Below are 17961 nucleotides of genomic sequence, written 5' to 3' on the forward strand. Positions count from 1 at the left end.
GGGTACAGGTATTTGAAATGTGTTCAAAGATTACAGATGAAGGAACTGGGATCCAGACGATAAAAGAATCTTGCCCAGAACCATACCAAAAGCAGTGCAGGAAGTGAGGAGGAGGAAGGAGATATCCAGGTAGGGGAGGGATTACAGGGGAGAAGGAGAGGATGGGGGTGAGTTTGCGGCTGGCCATGGAGCTGAGAAGGGCATCTTTGCGTTGGAAACCATTATCCACAGAACTAGATAGAGTAAGATAATCGCTAGTCAGCCTGCCAGGTGGCTCAGCAGTAAACCCCTTACCTCGAGGAGCTTCAGGACCCAAATTCAATCCCCAGAACCCACATAAAAATGCCAGGCACTGTGGTGTGCGTTTGTATTCTCAGAGCTTGCCAAGTTCACTGGCCAGCTAGCCTTAGCCTACCTGGTGGAATTCCAGGCTGAGAGACTTCGTCTCTAACGGGAAGTGGGCGTTTTCCTGAGAAATGACACTTCAGGCTGCCTTCTGATTCTTCACAGGTATAACATGTACCTGTGTACCTGAACATGCACTCACATGCACACACGCACACACACACACACACACACACACACACACAGAGAGAGAGAGAGAGAGAGAGAGAGAGACAGAGAGACAGAGAGACAGAGACAGACAGAGACAGAGACAGAGACAGAGATATATATACACAGAGAGAGAGAGAACAATTCAACTACAGAGAAAACACAGAAGCACCATAAGAATATGCTATCCTGCAGAGTGCTGCCCATTTTTTGGCTGTAGGAGCTAAAGCTCCTTTCACTGGCAAAAGCCGACTCAGACTGATCCCTGAAAGCATTGTGCGTAGATGCCTGCTGGTTGCCATGGTGAATGATGCTGATTTGAAGAATGAATAATGTGAGCAGTGGGGGCGACAGTGGAATTACTCAGTGGTGAGAGAGACATCAAGGAGAGCCTGGTGCGGAGGAGGGAGGAACACATCATCTGGGATCTGGTCCACTCTGTCTCAGAGGGGAGACGTCTAAACCAGATATACTGCGACCATCAGGTAAGAGACACGGACGGCCGCCTTGGAAATAAAAATGGCTTTTCCTTTCACACTCTGCCTGGAGAGGGGCCAGGCTGTGGGAACCGGATAGCTAAAAATGGAAGAGTTTAGAAACAGGAGACAGGAAGAAAAATAAATACAGGGAGATGGATTCGTCCCTGGAAGCTGGAGATGCTGAAGAAGCATCCTCGGTAGAAGCTCTTTAAAATGTCTGCCACAGGGAAGCCAGGCCATAAGACAGCCAGCAGCAGAGGGGAGTCAAACAGAAGGGAAGGTGTGTGAATAGGATTCCCAGTTACCCTGATGGGAGGGTTTTACAGAGCGCGGTGCCTGTGTATCACAGGGTATGAATTCCACCACATTTATGGAGGTTGGAAGTGTGCTTGTTGGACGTGTAGGTCCCTGGGTGGGGAGGTGGGCATGCATCAAGAGACCCGAGGGAGAGTAAACCAGTTTCCTCCCAACAGCCATCCCTGGAAGGGTCTGCATACCCATGTCTTGTCTTTTGCATTGCCCATTTACTGGGTGGAAATTCCCAGACACATGGAAAGGAGTAATCTGCTTTCTCAAGCATTTCACTGTCTCGAGAGATGAAAAGCAAGGATGGAAAAATTACTTCACGCTTGTTGCATTTCCCCTGGCTTACCTACCCTAACAGCACAAGCATAAAAACAGAAATCAGTCTGGCTTAATCTTCACTTCCGGCTAAAAGTGCCCATTTGCACCATTTCTATCTACCTCGGCATCCGAACTTCTGGCTGGGGATGGGGAATGGAGGAAGCAGAGGGAGATGGGAACATATAGAGGCTGGCTACCCTTGTCTAGATGTTTGATCAGGGGGAATTCAGAAAGAGAGCTTTCTCTCTCTCTCTCTCAGATAGAATGAAAGAAAAGCCAAAAACCTTGATGCCTCTCTCTTACCAAAGCCGAAAGGCTTACAATCTGAACCTGCCATACTGCCAACCAGGGCACCTCATTAGTAATAACTAGTAATAATAATAACAATAATAATAATCTATTACTAAACTCAGTGGCTTTACGTTGACACACAGTGGCTGAGTGTAAGTTTTCTCTCTTCCTATGAGCTGATATTCTAGACTGCTCAATAATAAGGTGGGAATGGAGTGTGTTATTGTAGAGGAAGCCATCTAGCACAGCCTGAATGCACCAACTGTTTACTTGCCGTGGGTCACAACCTCTTTGGGGGGAGGTGTCAAATGACCATTGGAAAACACAAATATTTACATTACAATTTATAACGGTAGCAAAATTACAGTTATGAAGTAGCAATAAAAATAATGTTACGGTTGGAGGTCACCACTACATGAGGAACTGTATTAAAGGGTTGCAGCATTAGGAAGGTTGGGAACCAGTGGGTTAGAAAGTCACAAAAGTCGTAGTACTGTTGCTACTTTTAGAAGTTATGAGACTATTAGACGTTAAGCTATCCTGGGAGCTGATGAGCTTGACCATGGAAACTAATTTCTTGTACCTTGGGCTTTGACAAAACAAAATACTGGCAGAGCTTTGAGGTGGATCGCTGCTGGGGGTGGGGTGGGGTGGGGGGACCAGAGTGAGTCTCTGCCACTGGGCAGAATGTTCTAGGTAACAGTTCACAGCATTCGCAGCAGAGGCAGGAGGTCAGGAAGGAATGGGGCTGAGAAGCATAAGGTAGGCTGAGATTCCATGGAGCTCTCTTCACACTGCCAGTGTTTATAAGGGCTGAGAACAATGTTGTCAGTAAGGGATTTCAGTCAGGATGGGCTGTGGCTGGGACCATGCTGGCATATCTTGAGCCTGAGGGCTACAAGTTTTGTCATGAGCCAGTCCTCATTCCTACCTGTATCCTGCTGCTGGTTTGCTAGCATAACCTCTGGACCTCCATTTTCTTTTGTCTATATAATGACGTCAGTGTCTGTGGCCATCTCATGAGCTCAACCTGCAATGGCTAGGGTTATGTCCAATACTGAGGGAGGAGGATGTCACTCTTCACTGTGATTTGGTTCCAGAACCGGGATGAACATTGAGGTTGGGAACGTGTCTTATACAGGAGCCATCGTCTCCTGGTCATCCTCAGAGCCCTGCTTGGAGGACTACTACCATATTATGTATAGGCCCAACTGGAACAGTATCTTCTCCAGCTATCTGCGCTATAGCTTCCATCGAGAGGAGAAGGTGCCTCGAACCATCACCTCAGTGGCACTGGAACACCTCGCTCCTTCCACTCTCTACTTCCTCTGCATCAGCTGCAAGAAGGCTGCCTTCCCGTACAGTCACTACTGCACCATGTTCCACACCCTGGATAAGAGTCCGCTGGCTGCCGGGGGCTCCCTGGTGGACCCCCAGATTTCCCTTTGGGTGCTGATGGCTATCCTGTTGGCCTGCTTCACTGCAGTGCTGGCCTTCATCTGCCTCCAGTTCTGGTGCATCCGTTGTCACGAACCTCGGTGGTCTTACAGAGCTGGCCACATGGAGGAAGCCAACGGGTTGGTAAGATGGCCTGAGGAGACCCCAGCTCTTGGTCAGAGGGAAGAAGACCTGCAGGGGTTCCCCCTGGAGGAACTGCCACGCAAGAACTCTGGGGCCAGAGCTGAAGCTGAACTGGAAGCTGAAGCCAGCCAGGATGTCATAGATGTGGTGGCCTTAGCTAGAGAGGTTGGTGACCAACCAGCCATCCTGCCTCACTATAAGGAGTGAGCAGCGGTAAGGAGACGCCCTATTTCCCTAGGCTTCAAATGCTCTCCGTAATGGTCCTGTGTGAGAATTTGTCTACAGACCTCCTGCTTATGTCCTCTCACATATAGATGCCATATGACAATGGTCCCCAAGCTGGAAAACACAGACCCTCAAGGCACGTCAGGGGCAGACAAGGCCTTGTTTCAGTATTGTCCATTTGGAGGCCTAGTGAAGATCTGAAGACCTGTTTCAATATTAAAATCAACCACGGCTCTGTGATGGACAGGAAATGTAGCTAGACCTGAATCTGGCACAGTACTTGGACGAAATGCTGGGTTAGCGGCCGACCATGAGCTACGTTTTCAGTCATTCTTTGTAAAAGGTCCCAAGGCCCTATTCTAACTTTCAGGCAATCACACACCACATCTTGCACCTCCAAGTTCATTAAAAAAAAAAAAAAAAAGCCACAGACTGGCTTCTCACTATTTATCACTAGCAGTCAAGGCCTTTTATTTAAATAGAACACAGCTTTAGAACATAGAGTCCTAGAAGATAGCTTTGTATTACCCCAGAAACAAAAACCCAGGCCCCTGTGGTTGTAAATAGAAGGGAGTAGAAGTAAGACTAAATACAACACCCAAAATAATATTAAGTTTGATGACCACCTTGCCAGTCAATGAATGACTCTGGGCCTAAGACCTGCTCTCTGGTGTTTGATACAAAGGGAGGCAGGCAGTGCTGAAGAGACTAGCATTAACATTAACATAAATGTCTTTCCTTTATATAACATAAGATTGGAAAGAGAACAGGGAAGGGAAGTGTGATTTTTAGTTTGTGACCCATGTCTGTGAGCCTCTTGAAATGACCTCTGCAAAGCCCTCCCCATTCTTTCCTTCCCCCCCTTCCTTTTTCTTTTTTTTGTCTTCTGTGTATGGGGGGGCAGTCTCGCAACAGTCTTGGCTGACTGGAACTGGCCACGTAGACTAGACTGTCCTTGAACTCAGAACAGTTCCTCTGCCTCAGCCCCTTCAGGGCTAGGACAGGCGAGTGTTACCACACCTGGATGAAAAGCTTCTCTAGGTTTGAGAAAATTACCTTAGCTTGACCTCTCTGGAGAAGGCACCTGTCCCCTCTAGCATCCTCCTCATACCTGGTAGGTGTCCTAGCCACAGCTTCTCTGGGTTCACCGCACTCCTAAGGCTCTCCTGACCTCACAACATCATAGTCAACCTGGCTTATCTCTGCTTAGTTTGGAAACGGGATCAAAGGTGGCTGTTTTTGTTCTGTCAGCAAGAAAACCACTGGCCTCTTTTTTTGGTGGGAGACACATTTCTCTATTCCTTCCTCATGAGCCCTCATTGTCAGGACTAAATTGTACATATGGTGACCTTGGTGGGACTTGGTGGAAGTGATTCCCCTTCACAACTGTGGGAATGAGAGTATGGGTGGATACAGGTTATGTCTCTTCACCCCTGATGGGCACTGAGCATGTACAATCTAACCCATGTCTGGCCTACAAGGGCTATATACTAACTACCATTGAGTGAATGGGCAGAAAGATTGAGGACTTAGAATGGACCCTGTGGGGACAATTACTTGGCATGAAGATGTGCGCATGTGAAAAAGCCACATGAGGTAGGAGACCTTCCTCTCAGAGATAGCTCCAGACCCCTACAATGGCCTTCACGCTCTGTCTGCAAAGCTCTAGTACTTACAGAGCCCAGAAACTGGGAAGCCACAAGGAAACTCCCCATGTACCCACTGACCCACCAACCTCGGCATAGTGCTCACCCCTCACCTCAGCTCCTGCCCAGCTCCCTCCTGCCAGAGCCTTTTACCCCATCCCTGTTAGCTCTGAACCAATAAAGACCGATGTACTTGCAGTGGTTTCTGCCTGGCTCTCAATGATCCTCTTGAGTAACACGCCCTGTGGCCTTGCTGATTCTGGGAACACTTTTCCATCTATCACAGGGGAGATGGGACAGGACTGTTTACCTTGGATCCGTAGAGGTAGTAAGGCTGGACATTGGCGGGCTTATCCCGTTGTGGTTCTTGGGTGAAAGGGATGGCAGTGCGGACAAAGCTAGAAGAAACGAGACAGGGAAGCAGTTAACTGAGTCCTGGTGACATCCTCCAAGGGACAGACAGCAGGAGCCCCACGCACTGACACCTGCAGCAGGTCCTAGGTGGCTGCCTACAGGGGAGCTAGACTTTCCTGATACTTCCTCCCCTTTGATTACTGCGGGCTTCCCCATGCTTCTCAAAAAATGGGGAAACTTGGGGGCCAGGAGGCTCAAGAGTCAGAGTGGTCTGAAGATGGCTGCCTCTGGGGCTCCATCTGCCACCTCCAGTCTAGTTTAGACGCCGAGTTAGTAAACTCTTCCTGTAAAGGGCTAGGCAGAAAATCCTTCAGTTTTGCAAGCTGGAGGTCTCTGCCAGAAGGACTTGCTTGCTCTGCCCACAGGCATGAAAATATCACAGACAACAGCACCCTCGTGACCATGGCTGAGTTCCAGTGGGACTGTGAATTTTAAATCATCTTCACGCCATGACTACTGCTCTTAGGGTTTTCCCCTAACTCCCCACTAAACATGGGAGTGCTGGGTTGGGGAGGCCATGGGTGGTTGCCGTGGAAACATGAGGACCACAGTTGGGATGCCTGGATCCCAGGGAACAATGCTCAGTGGCTGCAGCTGCTCCCCTATAAGTCCAGCCTCAGAAAGTGGAAGGTGGACTCAGAGACTCCCCAGAGAAATCCAGCTCAGCAACCTAGCTGAACAGGCGAGCTCTGGGGTTGATTGAGAGAGCCTGTCTCAGTGAAGGGGGAAGAGCGCCGAGGATGACTCCAGTCATCAGCTTGGGGCTTCCATGTGCGTGACCTCATGCACATGCACATACTTGTATGCCCACACATTTCAAACATGCAGACATGCACTCAACAACACACACACACACACACACACACACACACACACACACACACACACACACCACACAAATGGAGGACACAGAATCCACCCCAAAGAGATGGCACCATTCCCAGGATATGGGCTATTCATAGCCAGTCTCAGTTCATGTACTGGTGTCATGGCTGGCGACAAGATAGGGTATATAGTTTGTGATCAAGCCATAGTTTATAGCCCTGACTCAAAATGTGCTATAAAGTCAAATCTCTATAAAGCTGAGCATGTCTTGCTTCATGTACAGATTCAGGCACATCTGTGTGTAGCCTCTTCCCATATCCTTCCATTCATTCAGTGTGGATTTAGTTCACCCCACCCTGGGGCTCAGGGGCTCAAAGACTTCAGCTGCACACACTTTTCAGTCATCCTTCTGTCCTAGTTTGGCTTGTGAATACAGGTGATAAGGCTCTGTGTGGGGAAAGGATTAGGTCTTCTCTGTACTTCTGTGCCTGCCCCGGAGCTCAAGGAGGCAAGTTCCACTCTGCAAAGAGGCCTGTTTTGTACACACATGTTCAGGTGTGTGCATGTCCTCACAAATGGACAGTGTGATCAGGGCACCGTCCTTCATCAAACTGTCTCAGGCCTCCTGAACACATGATGACCACACCATGGCCCAGGGAGCTTATGGTCTGTCCCTACTTTATCTTTGCAGCGGCTGCGGGGGTCCCAGCAGACATTACATCCACCAGAGAACAATCCAGGTCAGGTGAGGATGAATCACAGTTTCCGCTCATCTTTAGCTACCTGGGGCTGGGTCAATACTTCTGGACTCTGACACCAAGTGGAGTCCCTTCCTTCCTTCCTTCCTTCCTTCCTTCCTTCCTTCCTTCCTTCCTTCCTTCCTTCCTCCTCCTTCCTGTCTGTCTGTCTGTCTGTCTGTCTGTCTGTCTGTCTGTCTGTCTTTCCACATTTAAACACAGTAAGACTTTGGGGAAAAGTTTTCTTGTGGCAATTATCACAACAAAGCTTTAGGCATGGCTACATCAAAACTCCTCTGCAAAGTGCATCTCCTTAGCGGAGCCCCTGTGACCTTTCCTACAAGAATGGGTTCTATTGATGGCCGTGCAACAGCACTCAGGATAAGTGACTAGGAAGGACGGGTTTATACCAAGTATGGCAGCAAAGTCTTTTACAAAGTACACGGGACCTTTTTTCATGAGGATGGGTTCTACTGACTGAGGACCAATACTCAGGACTCTGGGGGTTTTGGTGAGGGCTGATTTTACAGAACAGCAAAGCACACCAGGTGCTAGTATATCCATTCCCAGGTTTCTGGTTGGAAAACGTCAACTTCTTATAGTGAAGTAAAAAGCCTGCATGTTTAATAATTCTGGCTTTTCCAGTGCTTATCCGTGAGCTCGTGCCCGCTCCAGGCTGCCTTTGCCCTTCATCTACTTCCAACTCCAGCTTCTCCGTTAGGTAGGTTTGCCCGTAATAGACTTCCGCTGTCTGCCTCACTTGTTCTTGCGGATCCTTAACAACTCCCCTCCTGCATCCCTTCCTTGGAGGAGACAGCCTTCTCTGAGGCTTGTGTCATTTCTAGGCTGGGTCAAGTTGGGTTAGAGGTCCCATGCAGCGGGATGGTGTGGTGTTCACCATGGCATTGCTACCCCCAGCACCGAGCCTACCAAGGAGCAGCTCCAGATAAACACTTGTCTGGGGCCAACAGGACCGCTGGGCCCATTTTGGAGGGAAATGAGCACAGCCTCTATCCTGCCCAGCTCAGTACGCAGTGTACGGGGTTTCCCTTACCGGTTGGTGGAGCCGTTATAGCAGTAGTTGGGGAGGAAGTCAAAGTTCAGCTCCCAGAAGACATGCAGGGTGATGCGGCCATAGGGGGCAGACACATTATGATTGGCTTCTCGGAACATGGCGTCGAAGCTGTCTAGCGTCATGTGCTTACAGAGGAGTCGGTGTGTGAGCCGGTTAATCTCCAGAAGCCACTCTAGCTCCTGACAGAGGGAGGACCAAAGCTGGTAAAGAGTTTCAAGTAACACACACGGACACACAGACACACAGACACACAGACACACACACACACACACACACAGACACACACACACACACACACACGACACCTTATGTCTAGAGGAGACCCTCCCACTCGCAGGCAACTTTGGCCTCCTATATGACTAGGACCCATTCAGTGGCATGGGGCAATCTCCCTTTCTTCTGATACTCTTGGGTATCACTTCCGGTTGGGCTTCACCTCTTGTTGCTCTGCAGCTTGTCAATCATTATTATCCTAACGAATCGCAATTGAAATAGGGAGGAAAAAAAGCTCAAGACACAAGAGAGGGTGGAGGGGCTACAGCAACCAGGAAAGAGACTGCTGACCATGGCAAGCCCTTGGGGTAGAAAGTATGTTTGTATCTTTCTGACTTCTTAATGGGTGAGGGAAAAGCCTTTCCCCTAGGGTCGGTGTCCTAAGTAATAGTGTGACTGCATCTCAGTAGAGGTGATTTCTCTGTCCTACAAAAGGTGTCAAATAAATAGGAGATACCACCCTCTTAGGGTTAACTAGTCTGCTGAGATATGAATTTCCAGATTTTGGCAATGTTGCCAGCTTAACTCAATGAGGACATTGTGTGTGTGTGTGTGTGTGTGTGTGTGTGTGTGTGTGTGTGTGTGTGTGTGTGTAGAATGCTTCCTCTTTTGGACTGCAGGTCCAGAGTCCCTGAGGCCCCAGTAGTCTTGTCTCTACCCCAGTGACCAGGAACTGTTATTGTGTCCTATGTGTGGCAGGAGCTCTGATCATCTGTACTCAGGCAGGGGATGAGCTCTGAGTGCGGGTCGGCAGAGTGGGGTGCTGTGTTTGTAGGGAAATAAAGTGATAGTGAATCTCTTCTGGTTGGGGTTCACTTCTCACTGTTCTGCAACTTGTCAATCATTATTATACAAAATCTAAATAGGAGGGGGAAAAGCTCGAGTTCTGTGGCACCAGAGGCCCCTCTGGTCATGCTTTGGTGAGGCCAGCTTTATACCATGAGGCCACTCTTCCTGTTACAGAGGGGGAATGAGAAGATCAGAAGGCCACATGCCCAAGGTCACACAAGGACAAGTGCTTGGGATGGCATTCTGGGTCTTTGCACTCTACATCATGAGTTGTTGGTCTCTTTGATACAGCTGCCTGGAGAAACGCAAGAGGCTGGAGGTCCTTTGAAAGGGGAATGTGATATACATTTTATATTTATATTCTATATATTTATATCTGTTTATATTCTAAAACCACATTGACATGGTAGGGGGGTCACAAAAGTTTGGCTCCCATCTCATCAGCCACAACCGCCTGCACCTGACAAGTCCACTTCGGTAGGTCAAGGCCTCAGCTCACGCTTTCAACATTGCTGCCCGGGTACTCTGAAACTCACACTGCACAGCTATAAGCTGGGAGTGTGGGTTATAACTGCAAATGCTAAAGGCACAGGGCCAGGCGGGCCACAGATGGGAAACTAGGTCGGGTGGAAAGGGGAGTCTTAAGAGGGTGGGTTATCGGGGTTGGGGATTTAGCTCAGTGGTAGAGCGCTTGCCTAGGAAGCGCAAGGCCCTGGGTTCGATCCCCAGCTCCGAAAAAAAGAACCAGAAAAAAAAAAAGAGGGTGGGTTATCATGGCCGGTGGGGGACCCTATCTGATAGTACTGGCCCTGGTGCTTTGACACTTACTGTGACTATTGCTATGCTACAGTGGGCTTGGGATGGTGGACTCTAGATGTTCCTAAAGAATGCTAAAGCCTGGATTCCAACCACGGAGTGGCAGTCAGAACAATGTTCCCAGTCTCTGTGCCAAGAAGTGAATGAAGGGCAGAGGTAAAGACGCAGCTCTCTGCTTCTGTCTCTTGGGGCTGAGCTGGTTCTGCTGAGGACGGGTAGCACAGCAAACGAACACTAACAGTAACTGCTAATGCGTTGGTTTCTAAGATCACTGAGCCCTTTTATCACACTGTGGTACCCACCCTGTTTGGGGGAAGACTAGGAGAGCGGGGGAACGAGGTCTGTCCTATGGTTCTATGAGTTTAGGTTTCATGAACTTGTGTTAGTGATACAAGGGTAGACAAAAGGAGCCAGCACTCAACTCTGTGATGTGGGAACTTCAGTGCAAAAGCAAAATGGGAAAGCACAGCCCAGTGGGTAATTTCAAAGAACGAGTGGACAGAGAGTGGGAAGGAAGAGAGGAAGGGGCTAGCCGCACCAAAGCGACCACAGCTCTGAGAGGTCAGGGAGACTCCAACAGGCATCTGAGAATTAAACATAGCCGGGGCAGGTGGGCTGCCAGTCAGGTGGGCCTGTGGGGTTCTGGGGACAATTAGGAGAGCTGGTCCTGTTGGAATGAGTCTGTAGTCAGCCCAGCAACTGCTGCCCTCTGCAAACGCTGCTCTGGTGCTGTCCCAGCTCCTGGAATCTTACTTGAATGCTTCCAAGTGTTACATGTTGACTCAAGATTTCGAGTAGCCAAACAGCCCACAGGCTGCCAGTCAGTGAGACTCCTTGCTCAGTGCACTTGCACAACAAGGTGACCGGCTCCCTAAGTCACACGTGGTGACTCCCACATTAACAGTTTTGAAGGCGGAGGGGAAAGGCACATTCCTCCATTGGTTTTTGCCACTGCCAGGAGGCAGAGGCTTCTCAGCCAAGGCCCACAGGAACCATGCCTACCCACAAGGAGAGTGTCTCCCCAGGGGGTTCCAGGGAGAGGATGTTCTGGGTGGGGATCAATGTCTCATCTGATTAAACAAGGGCTTACACTTCAAGTCTTCATTTTATTCTAGCCAAGAGAACACTCAGTGTCTCCCAGGGAGTGGGAAGAGGCCATGGACACCTCCCCCCCAACCCTCCCACCCAAAAACATGCTCATTAGCGGGAAGCCAGAATACACAGATAAACAAAAGAGAAGAAACTCAAACTCCCACCCCTTGAGAGATAAGCACCGAGGACGTTTTAACACGGACAAAACTGTATTTCCCAAGTTAGAGGCAGCCAAGTGATTTCAGGAATGTGAGCTATACTGCAGTTTCTTATAAGTGATGCAAGTCTCAGGTGAGTGATTGGGTCACATCCTGCTAACAGATGCTGTAGATATCCCTACACCCCAGGAGACCACTGCAGCCCTCTAGTCCTTTCTCTCTCCCTCCTTTTCTTTAAAAAATAAACTATTACTTATTAAGCATTTATCAACTACAAAGACCCAGTCCAAATTCTTTCCAGATGAGTTCCTGCTACATCCTTCTAACGACTCTCTGAAGTAGACGCTAATTTGGTCTCCTTCGCTTTAGAGGTAGGAAACAGGCTTGGTGAAGCTAACAGATCTGTTATCTTTCAAGATAACAGTTAGTAACGGTCAGGGACAGGACTGGGAGAATCAGTCTGTGGGACTCTGGTGACCTAGTTCAATGCACTTTATGCCACCTCTTGGAAAGAAGACTGACAAGGAGCAACTCCAGTGGCTGTTTTCTGGAAGGTGCAGGTTTCTTTATTGCTGAGTGTGCAACAAGCTGGCTGCAAACTCTAGGGGGCATGGTGCAAAGTGAAAATACAGGGTGGAGTTCAAAACCATTCAGCATTTCAAGATGGAGGCCAGGCAGAGCAAAAGAACAACAACAACAACAACAACAACAACAACAACAACAACAACAACAACAACAAAACAATCCACTGCAGAGCCCTTCTAGGCCCTCAAGCCCCACATGCCCTTCAAGTGACCTTGTAATACTTTCTCTAGCTTCTTAGGACCCTGCCTGCTTGACCACTCTGTGTATCCTAAGGGCACGGCCCAACCTGGGGGATGGTCACCTCTGATCTTCCAGAGACTTGTCTCCACTCTGCACGCCTGGCTGCCAGTCCATAAGGAATGGTGAAATCATTCCCACTCCATTTAAGCTGTGTTGTCCCAGCCACTCTGGTCGGGTGTGAAAGAAATCCTCTGCCTCTCTTGAACTGGGCCAGAAGAGCTAACGGCTATTTCCAGTTAGGCATCTATCTGAAGCATCCAAGAGCAGAGAGCCTAGAGCTACCCCTCTGCCCCCCTTCTTACCACAATGGAGGTCAGGTCTTCGCTCTCAAAGCGGCTGATTGCCTGGTCCAAGGATTTGTACATGGCGGCAGAGATCCGCTGCGTGATGAGTCTGTTCAAGTCAATTGATCTACCCAACAGCTGAAGGGCAGAGGCGGGGGAGAGTTACTTAATATCTACACAGATATCTGACAACTAGATACAAGGCACTGTAGGGAACTGTAATAAAACTGTAAAAAGCATTACTGGGGCAAGGGATGACAATATGTAGAATATAGACAGTATCACAAAGTCTCCTGGCAAGGAAGGGTATGTCTATTTAATCTTTTATTTTTGGCATATCGTATGTACATATGATGTATGTGTGACGGGTACATATGCTTGTGGGAGAAAGAGAAAAATGAACTCAATACAGTGAAACACCCATCACTCCGAGTCTGACTACCCTGGAGACAGTTATATACTATACTATTGCAAGGCGTTACATTCATGGTTCTCAACCTGTGGGTCATGACCCCCTCGAGGTTGTCTCTCTAGTATTTGCATTATGACTCGTAACAGACAAAACTGCAGTTATAAAACAGCAATAAATAATTTCATGGTTGGGGAGGTGTAGTGATAACACAAGGAACTGTTCTAAAGGGTCGCAGCATTAGGAAAGTTGAGGACCACTGATTTATATAAAACCCGCTGAGGTTAAAAAAAACCAACAACAACAACAAAAAAAACCCAACTCATTCAGGCTGTGGGAGGAGGCTTGGAGCAAGCTCTGATCTCCGGTCAATGCTTCTGTTGACACCCTAGATCCAGTCTGGAGGTTCATTCTGTGTCTTCCTGTTCATGGTCCCCAGGGAGCAGTGGCCACCTTAGCGATGGCCTAGTTTATGGCTTCATGGGAGTGATTTTAAAAGCAAGCATATAGAAGGGCTTATCAAAGGGTGGAAAATATACCTTAAGGTAATTTCCCACTGGGTTCCACATGGGTATTATCCCAGATGCTACGAAGACAACAATAGCCATTTATTGAGCGCCTGCTGTGTGCACTATGCTACATGATTACTCTTAGGTAGTATTTGTCTTAGGATACATTTCCTACTAACCAATTAAGGTCCCCTAAGGGGATCCTGTGGCTAATTCTGGCTGCACTGCAACATCTGAGGCTTGTCTGCTGAGCCTTGTTTTTCTCTCTCTTCTGACTAGACACTGGCAATGGATGTCCAGAGAGCGCACTATGAATTCTTTCCTGATCATCTCAACATTGATTCTGCTCCTTCACAGAGACAAGGACCACACAACCACCACAGGGATTGAACAGCACACAGGCTTTTCTGCTACCAGCCACCTGCAGGGAGGGTTGGGGTCTGTATCTGCTATACCTTTCTAGCTTAGATTAGCATTTTATAATCAGGATATGTGTTCTCGTTCCCAGCAGTTTTTTCCCTGTATCTGGGGTAAAGGTTAAGGAAAACCGCTGAATAAAAACAAACCCATTTTGTTGAGGTTTGCTATGGGTTGTGACATTAAATTCTATACCCGCAGGTCTAGGCCTGTGAGCGACTGCTCACCTTTACAAGCATCTGTTGTGCAAACCTTTGTTCCTTGATTTTAAACTATTAGTTAAACAAAATTGACTACAGCCAAGTCCTGGGAGAGATGAGAGGTAGGTGGGTTTGGAGTGACCTGGGTGGGGGAAGAGAACCACAAGAGGGAGAAGAAGGGAGGAGGGAGAGAAGCCACCAGGGGTTGGGTGAGGCTTGAAAACATGGCTCTGAGGCCGGCCAATTGGAGTTAAGAGCAGCCCACATAAAACAGTAATAACTCGGGGTTATCAATAGGAAAGTAGATTCTAACAGCACAGAGGGTAGCTATCTGCCCAGCTCTTGGGCTGTTGAAGGCTTAGTGTAAACGATGAAAGTTGTGTGTCTTTTATCTGGGAACTGAATGATCAAGGTGGGATAGAAACCCGGATTGGGATCAAACATTTCTACAACACAGTTTCTACCTGAGGGTTAGCTTGAAGTGGTTTAAAGGGGTTTCAACCCTTCTCAGTTACTTCAGGGGTGGGTCTACCTGTGTCTGTGTGATAGTGCTGGTGAGGACAAGGTGACTTCAGGACGGTAGGCTATGGTCCTGCTCACTGCTTCTCAGGCCAGCTGGAGAGACGCCAGGAAGTCTTAAACATGCACAAAGGATGCTCAGTACTATCTGTACGATTCTGAGGCTGTTGCACCTGACACGGACACTTCCGGCACGTACGTAAGTCTACACTATCTCCACAGAGCCTGTGCCCCCCACTACAGCCCCTCCCACCCCCCCACCCCCCGTCACGGCTTTCTCCCACCATACCTGGACGTGTCTCTGTTTCAGCAGTGTCTCGTACCGGTTAGATGGCGGGTACGGAATGATCACTCCATAGTTCTTACATTCAGCTCTAAAACGTTTGTCCAACAGGACACTGGAAGAGAGAAGTGTGACAGAGGTGCATTAAAAAATGGTGGCAAATGGCTTCTCAATAGCCGAGCCACGTCTACGCCAGCCCATGGGGTCCACCGGGAACACACGATCTTAAATATCTCAAATGGAACTGAGGCCGCTCTAGACATGGCTCCCCAAACTTCTGGATGCAGAGTCTTAATATGTAAAATAGAATTTCTAAGTCAGAGATGGGCAACCCAAGGTGGCTTCTCTTTTCTTAATTTTTAACAAAAAACAATTGAGTGTATCCTTAGTATTTCCCAGTGAAAATCCTGGGTACTGGGGATACCAAGGCCCTTCCCTGTCCTCATGGTATAGACTTTCCAGTGAAGAGAGACTGGTAAGTATGAACAATCAGGGAAAAATGGTTTGTAATAGGAAACACGTGCATAGTTCTTATCACTCACCAGGCAACACATACACATGCAAACATACACAAACACAGAGACTCATATATACACACCCGCATGCACAGGTACAAACACACATTCACACACATGAACGTGCGCACATGCCCACAAGGGCAGACATATACAATTGTTTTTCATGTCGCAACAGTCCTGTAAGTCGTGTATGCTATTTTTATCCTCCACATTGAGACATAGGTGGTAGAGTATCCCTAGTACTTGAAAACAATAGTGTAGCATCATTTGGAGTTAGGAATCATGGGAGGTATTTGTAGGTGGTTTCTTTGGACAGAAGCTCAGCGATCACGGTAAAGCCAAGGTAAAGATTATCCCTCACACAGTAAGTGTGGTCTGTTTGACAAAAGGGAGGCTTAGTCAGGGTGAAAAAAAGAAGATTTTGCAAAAAACAGGTTCATCATATTAGTCTACAGGCCAGATCATGTGAGACCACAGAACCCCTGTAGAGAGTTGGGATATCTAGATGGACTGGGAGCCATTTAAAGGTTTTAAGCAGGAAAGAGGCATTTAAACTGGCACAGTCCAAAGTTGCAGCCAGCAACCATGGTGCCTACTGCATGCCTCAAAGGAGGCAGGCCCAAACTGAGGTCCCCTGCTGAGTGCATACAGATTTAGGAGACCTAGAAGAAAGCAGGGGTATCTTGTTAAAAGTATCTACACTGTTTCCATGCTGACATTTTAGTGGCTTCACTTTGTTGAATGAAATAAAATATATCATTCAAATGTCAGCTGTTTCTTTCCCTCGTTAAAATGCTGCTGCTAAGTACCAAGGGCCGTCCCGGGTGGCTCCCACTTGTGGTTTCGTTTTACCTCAGATGGATCAACCTGGTGCTTTCTAGTGCTTTCTTTTTCTGAACTCCCAACTCCTCTCGATTTCCATCCTTTGGAGGAGCGCCCATCTTGCAGGGAAAGTTGTCGAGGGCTATTTTTCAAATGGGGACATGTATGTGTGCGTGTGTATATAGAGACCGGGTTTCTCTGTGTAACAGCCCTGGTTGTCCTGGGACTAGCTCTGCAGACCAGGCTGGCCTCAAACTCACAAGCCTGCCTCTGCCTACCGAGTGCCGGGATTCAAGGCGGGTGCCGCTAACCCAGCTGGGGGTATATTATTTTTAAAGATGAATTTTTTTTAAATCCCCTGGAGTTCCAGGTGGTTGTGAGCGACCTGACGTGGCTACTGGGAATTGAACTCGGGTCCTCCGGAAGACCATCAAGAGCGCCTAAGCACTGAAGCATCTATCTAGCTCCTCAGATGAGGAGATTTTATAAACTAAGTACAGAGAGACCCCAAGTTTGTTTATACAGAAAGGATCAGCATATCCAGGACCACAATTCTCTCAGAAATGAAATACTGCCTTCTCCGTAGTAACAGCTTCCTACCTGATCTGCTCATACCTATTAGGTGACTACTTAGCGATGGACGCACCTTTGCGCTTTCTGTTTATCAGTTAGGACTCAACCTTTTTAGTGAGCGAGGATCTCATGCTCGCACCACGCCAACTCCTATCTGAAATGTGTCAAGTTTGTCGATGTCAAATGAAGTCAGTCACTTCCACAGGGGTGTGTGGGGGTGGGGTGGGTAGTGGAATCACCCTCGGGCTGGCTGATTGGCACATCTCAGCTTCCGGCAAGAACCACGATACTTTTACAGAAAGTTCCCTTCCCGAATAGTACCACGGCAGGTTTTTAAAACCCAGGAATTCACTGAGGATGGAGGGAGAGGGTTAAATCAGTATCTCTCAGTAAATACTGAAAAGTCTATAAACCTGACACACCTCCAACCCAACACACCTTAAATACACTCTCCACAGATTTATATTGTCAAAAAGTGAAGTTTAAAAGTAAGAATCAAGTCAAGCCACCCCTGCCCTTTGGAGACCATTTCATGGTGGGGGATGCCCCCTTCCGATCGTGCTTGCAGCATCGGGTGACACAGCTCGCCCTCTAGTGGCCACCGCCGTGAAGTAACTCAGGCTTCTCACCAGCCTGATGCAGGCAGGAGAGCTATTAATTTTGTTCTTGCTCTGCCAAGGCTTAGACAGGAAGTTCCCTTTGCCTGCGCACTCTGCACCTATCCTTCCCCTTGTTTCACCTCCTTAGACACTGTTTCCCTAAGAGGGCCTCGACTAGCTCAGGCTTATCTACCATATATTCCCAGAATCTCAGTCTTCCTTCATGAATATCCTTCACACACACACACACACACACACACACACACACACACACACACACACCACTCTTTGCCCTTCTATTGAAGTGTAGTATATTTGTATACTACCCATCCATTCTTCTTTACAACATGTCTCAAATGCCTGAGCCTGTGGAAATCGCTTCATTTTTTCCTTAAGTGCGGAACAAGGGAGACAGACAGACAGGTA

The 17961-nt window shown here is 48.2% G+C and overlaps 2 protein-coding genes across 2 annotated transcripts in view; one reads left to right on the forward strand and one right to left on the reverse strand.

The window, feature by feature from the left end:
* Cyfip2 (cytoplasmic FMR1 interacting protein 2) overlaps positions 1–17961 on the reverse strand; it is a 119788-nt gene that overhangs the window by 42716 nt on the left and 59111 nt on the right. The window contains 4 exon segments of the mRNA NM_001106996.1: positions 5709–5796; positions 8429–8628; positions 12705–12824; positions 15030–15138. Of these exon segments, the coding sequence (NP_001100466.1) occupies positions 5709–5796; positions 8429–8628; positions 12705–12824; positions 15030–15138 (517 nt within the window).
* On the forward strand, positions 683–5596 carry Fndc9 (fibronectin type III domain containing 9). The gene is made up of 2 exons (XM_003750803.6): positions 683–1037; positions 3047–5596. The coding sequence occupies exon 2, from the start codon at positions 3054–3056 to the stop codon at positions 3732–3734; it is 681 nt and encodes a 226-aa protein (XP_003750851.1). The 5' UTR covers positions 683–1037; positions 3047–3053; the 3' UTR covers positions 3735–5596.

Source organism: Rattus norvegicus, chromosome 10 (genome assembly GCF_036323735.1).
Source record: "Rattus norvegicus strain BN/NHsdMcwi chromosome 10, GRCr8, whole genome shotgun sequence".
NCBI lineage: Eukaryota > Metazoa > Chordata > Mammalia > Rodentia > Muridae > Rattus > Rattus norvegicus.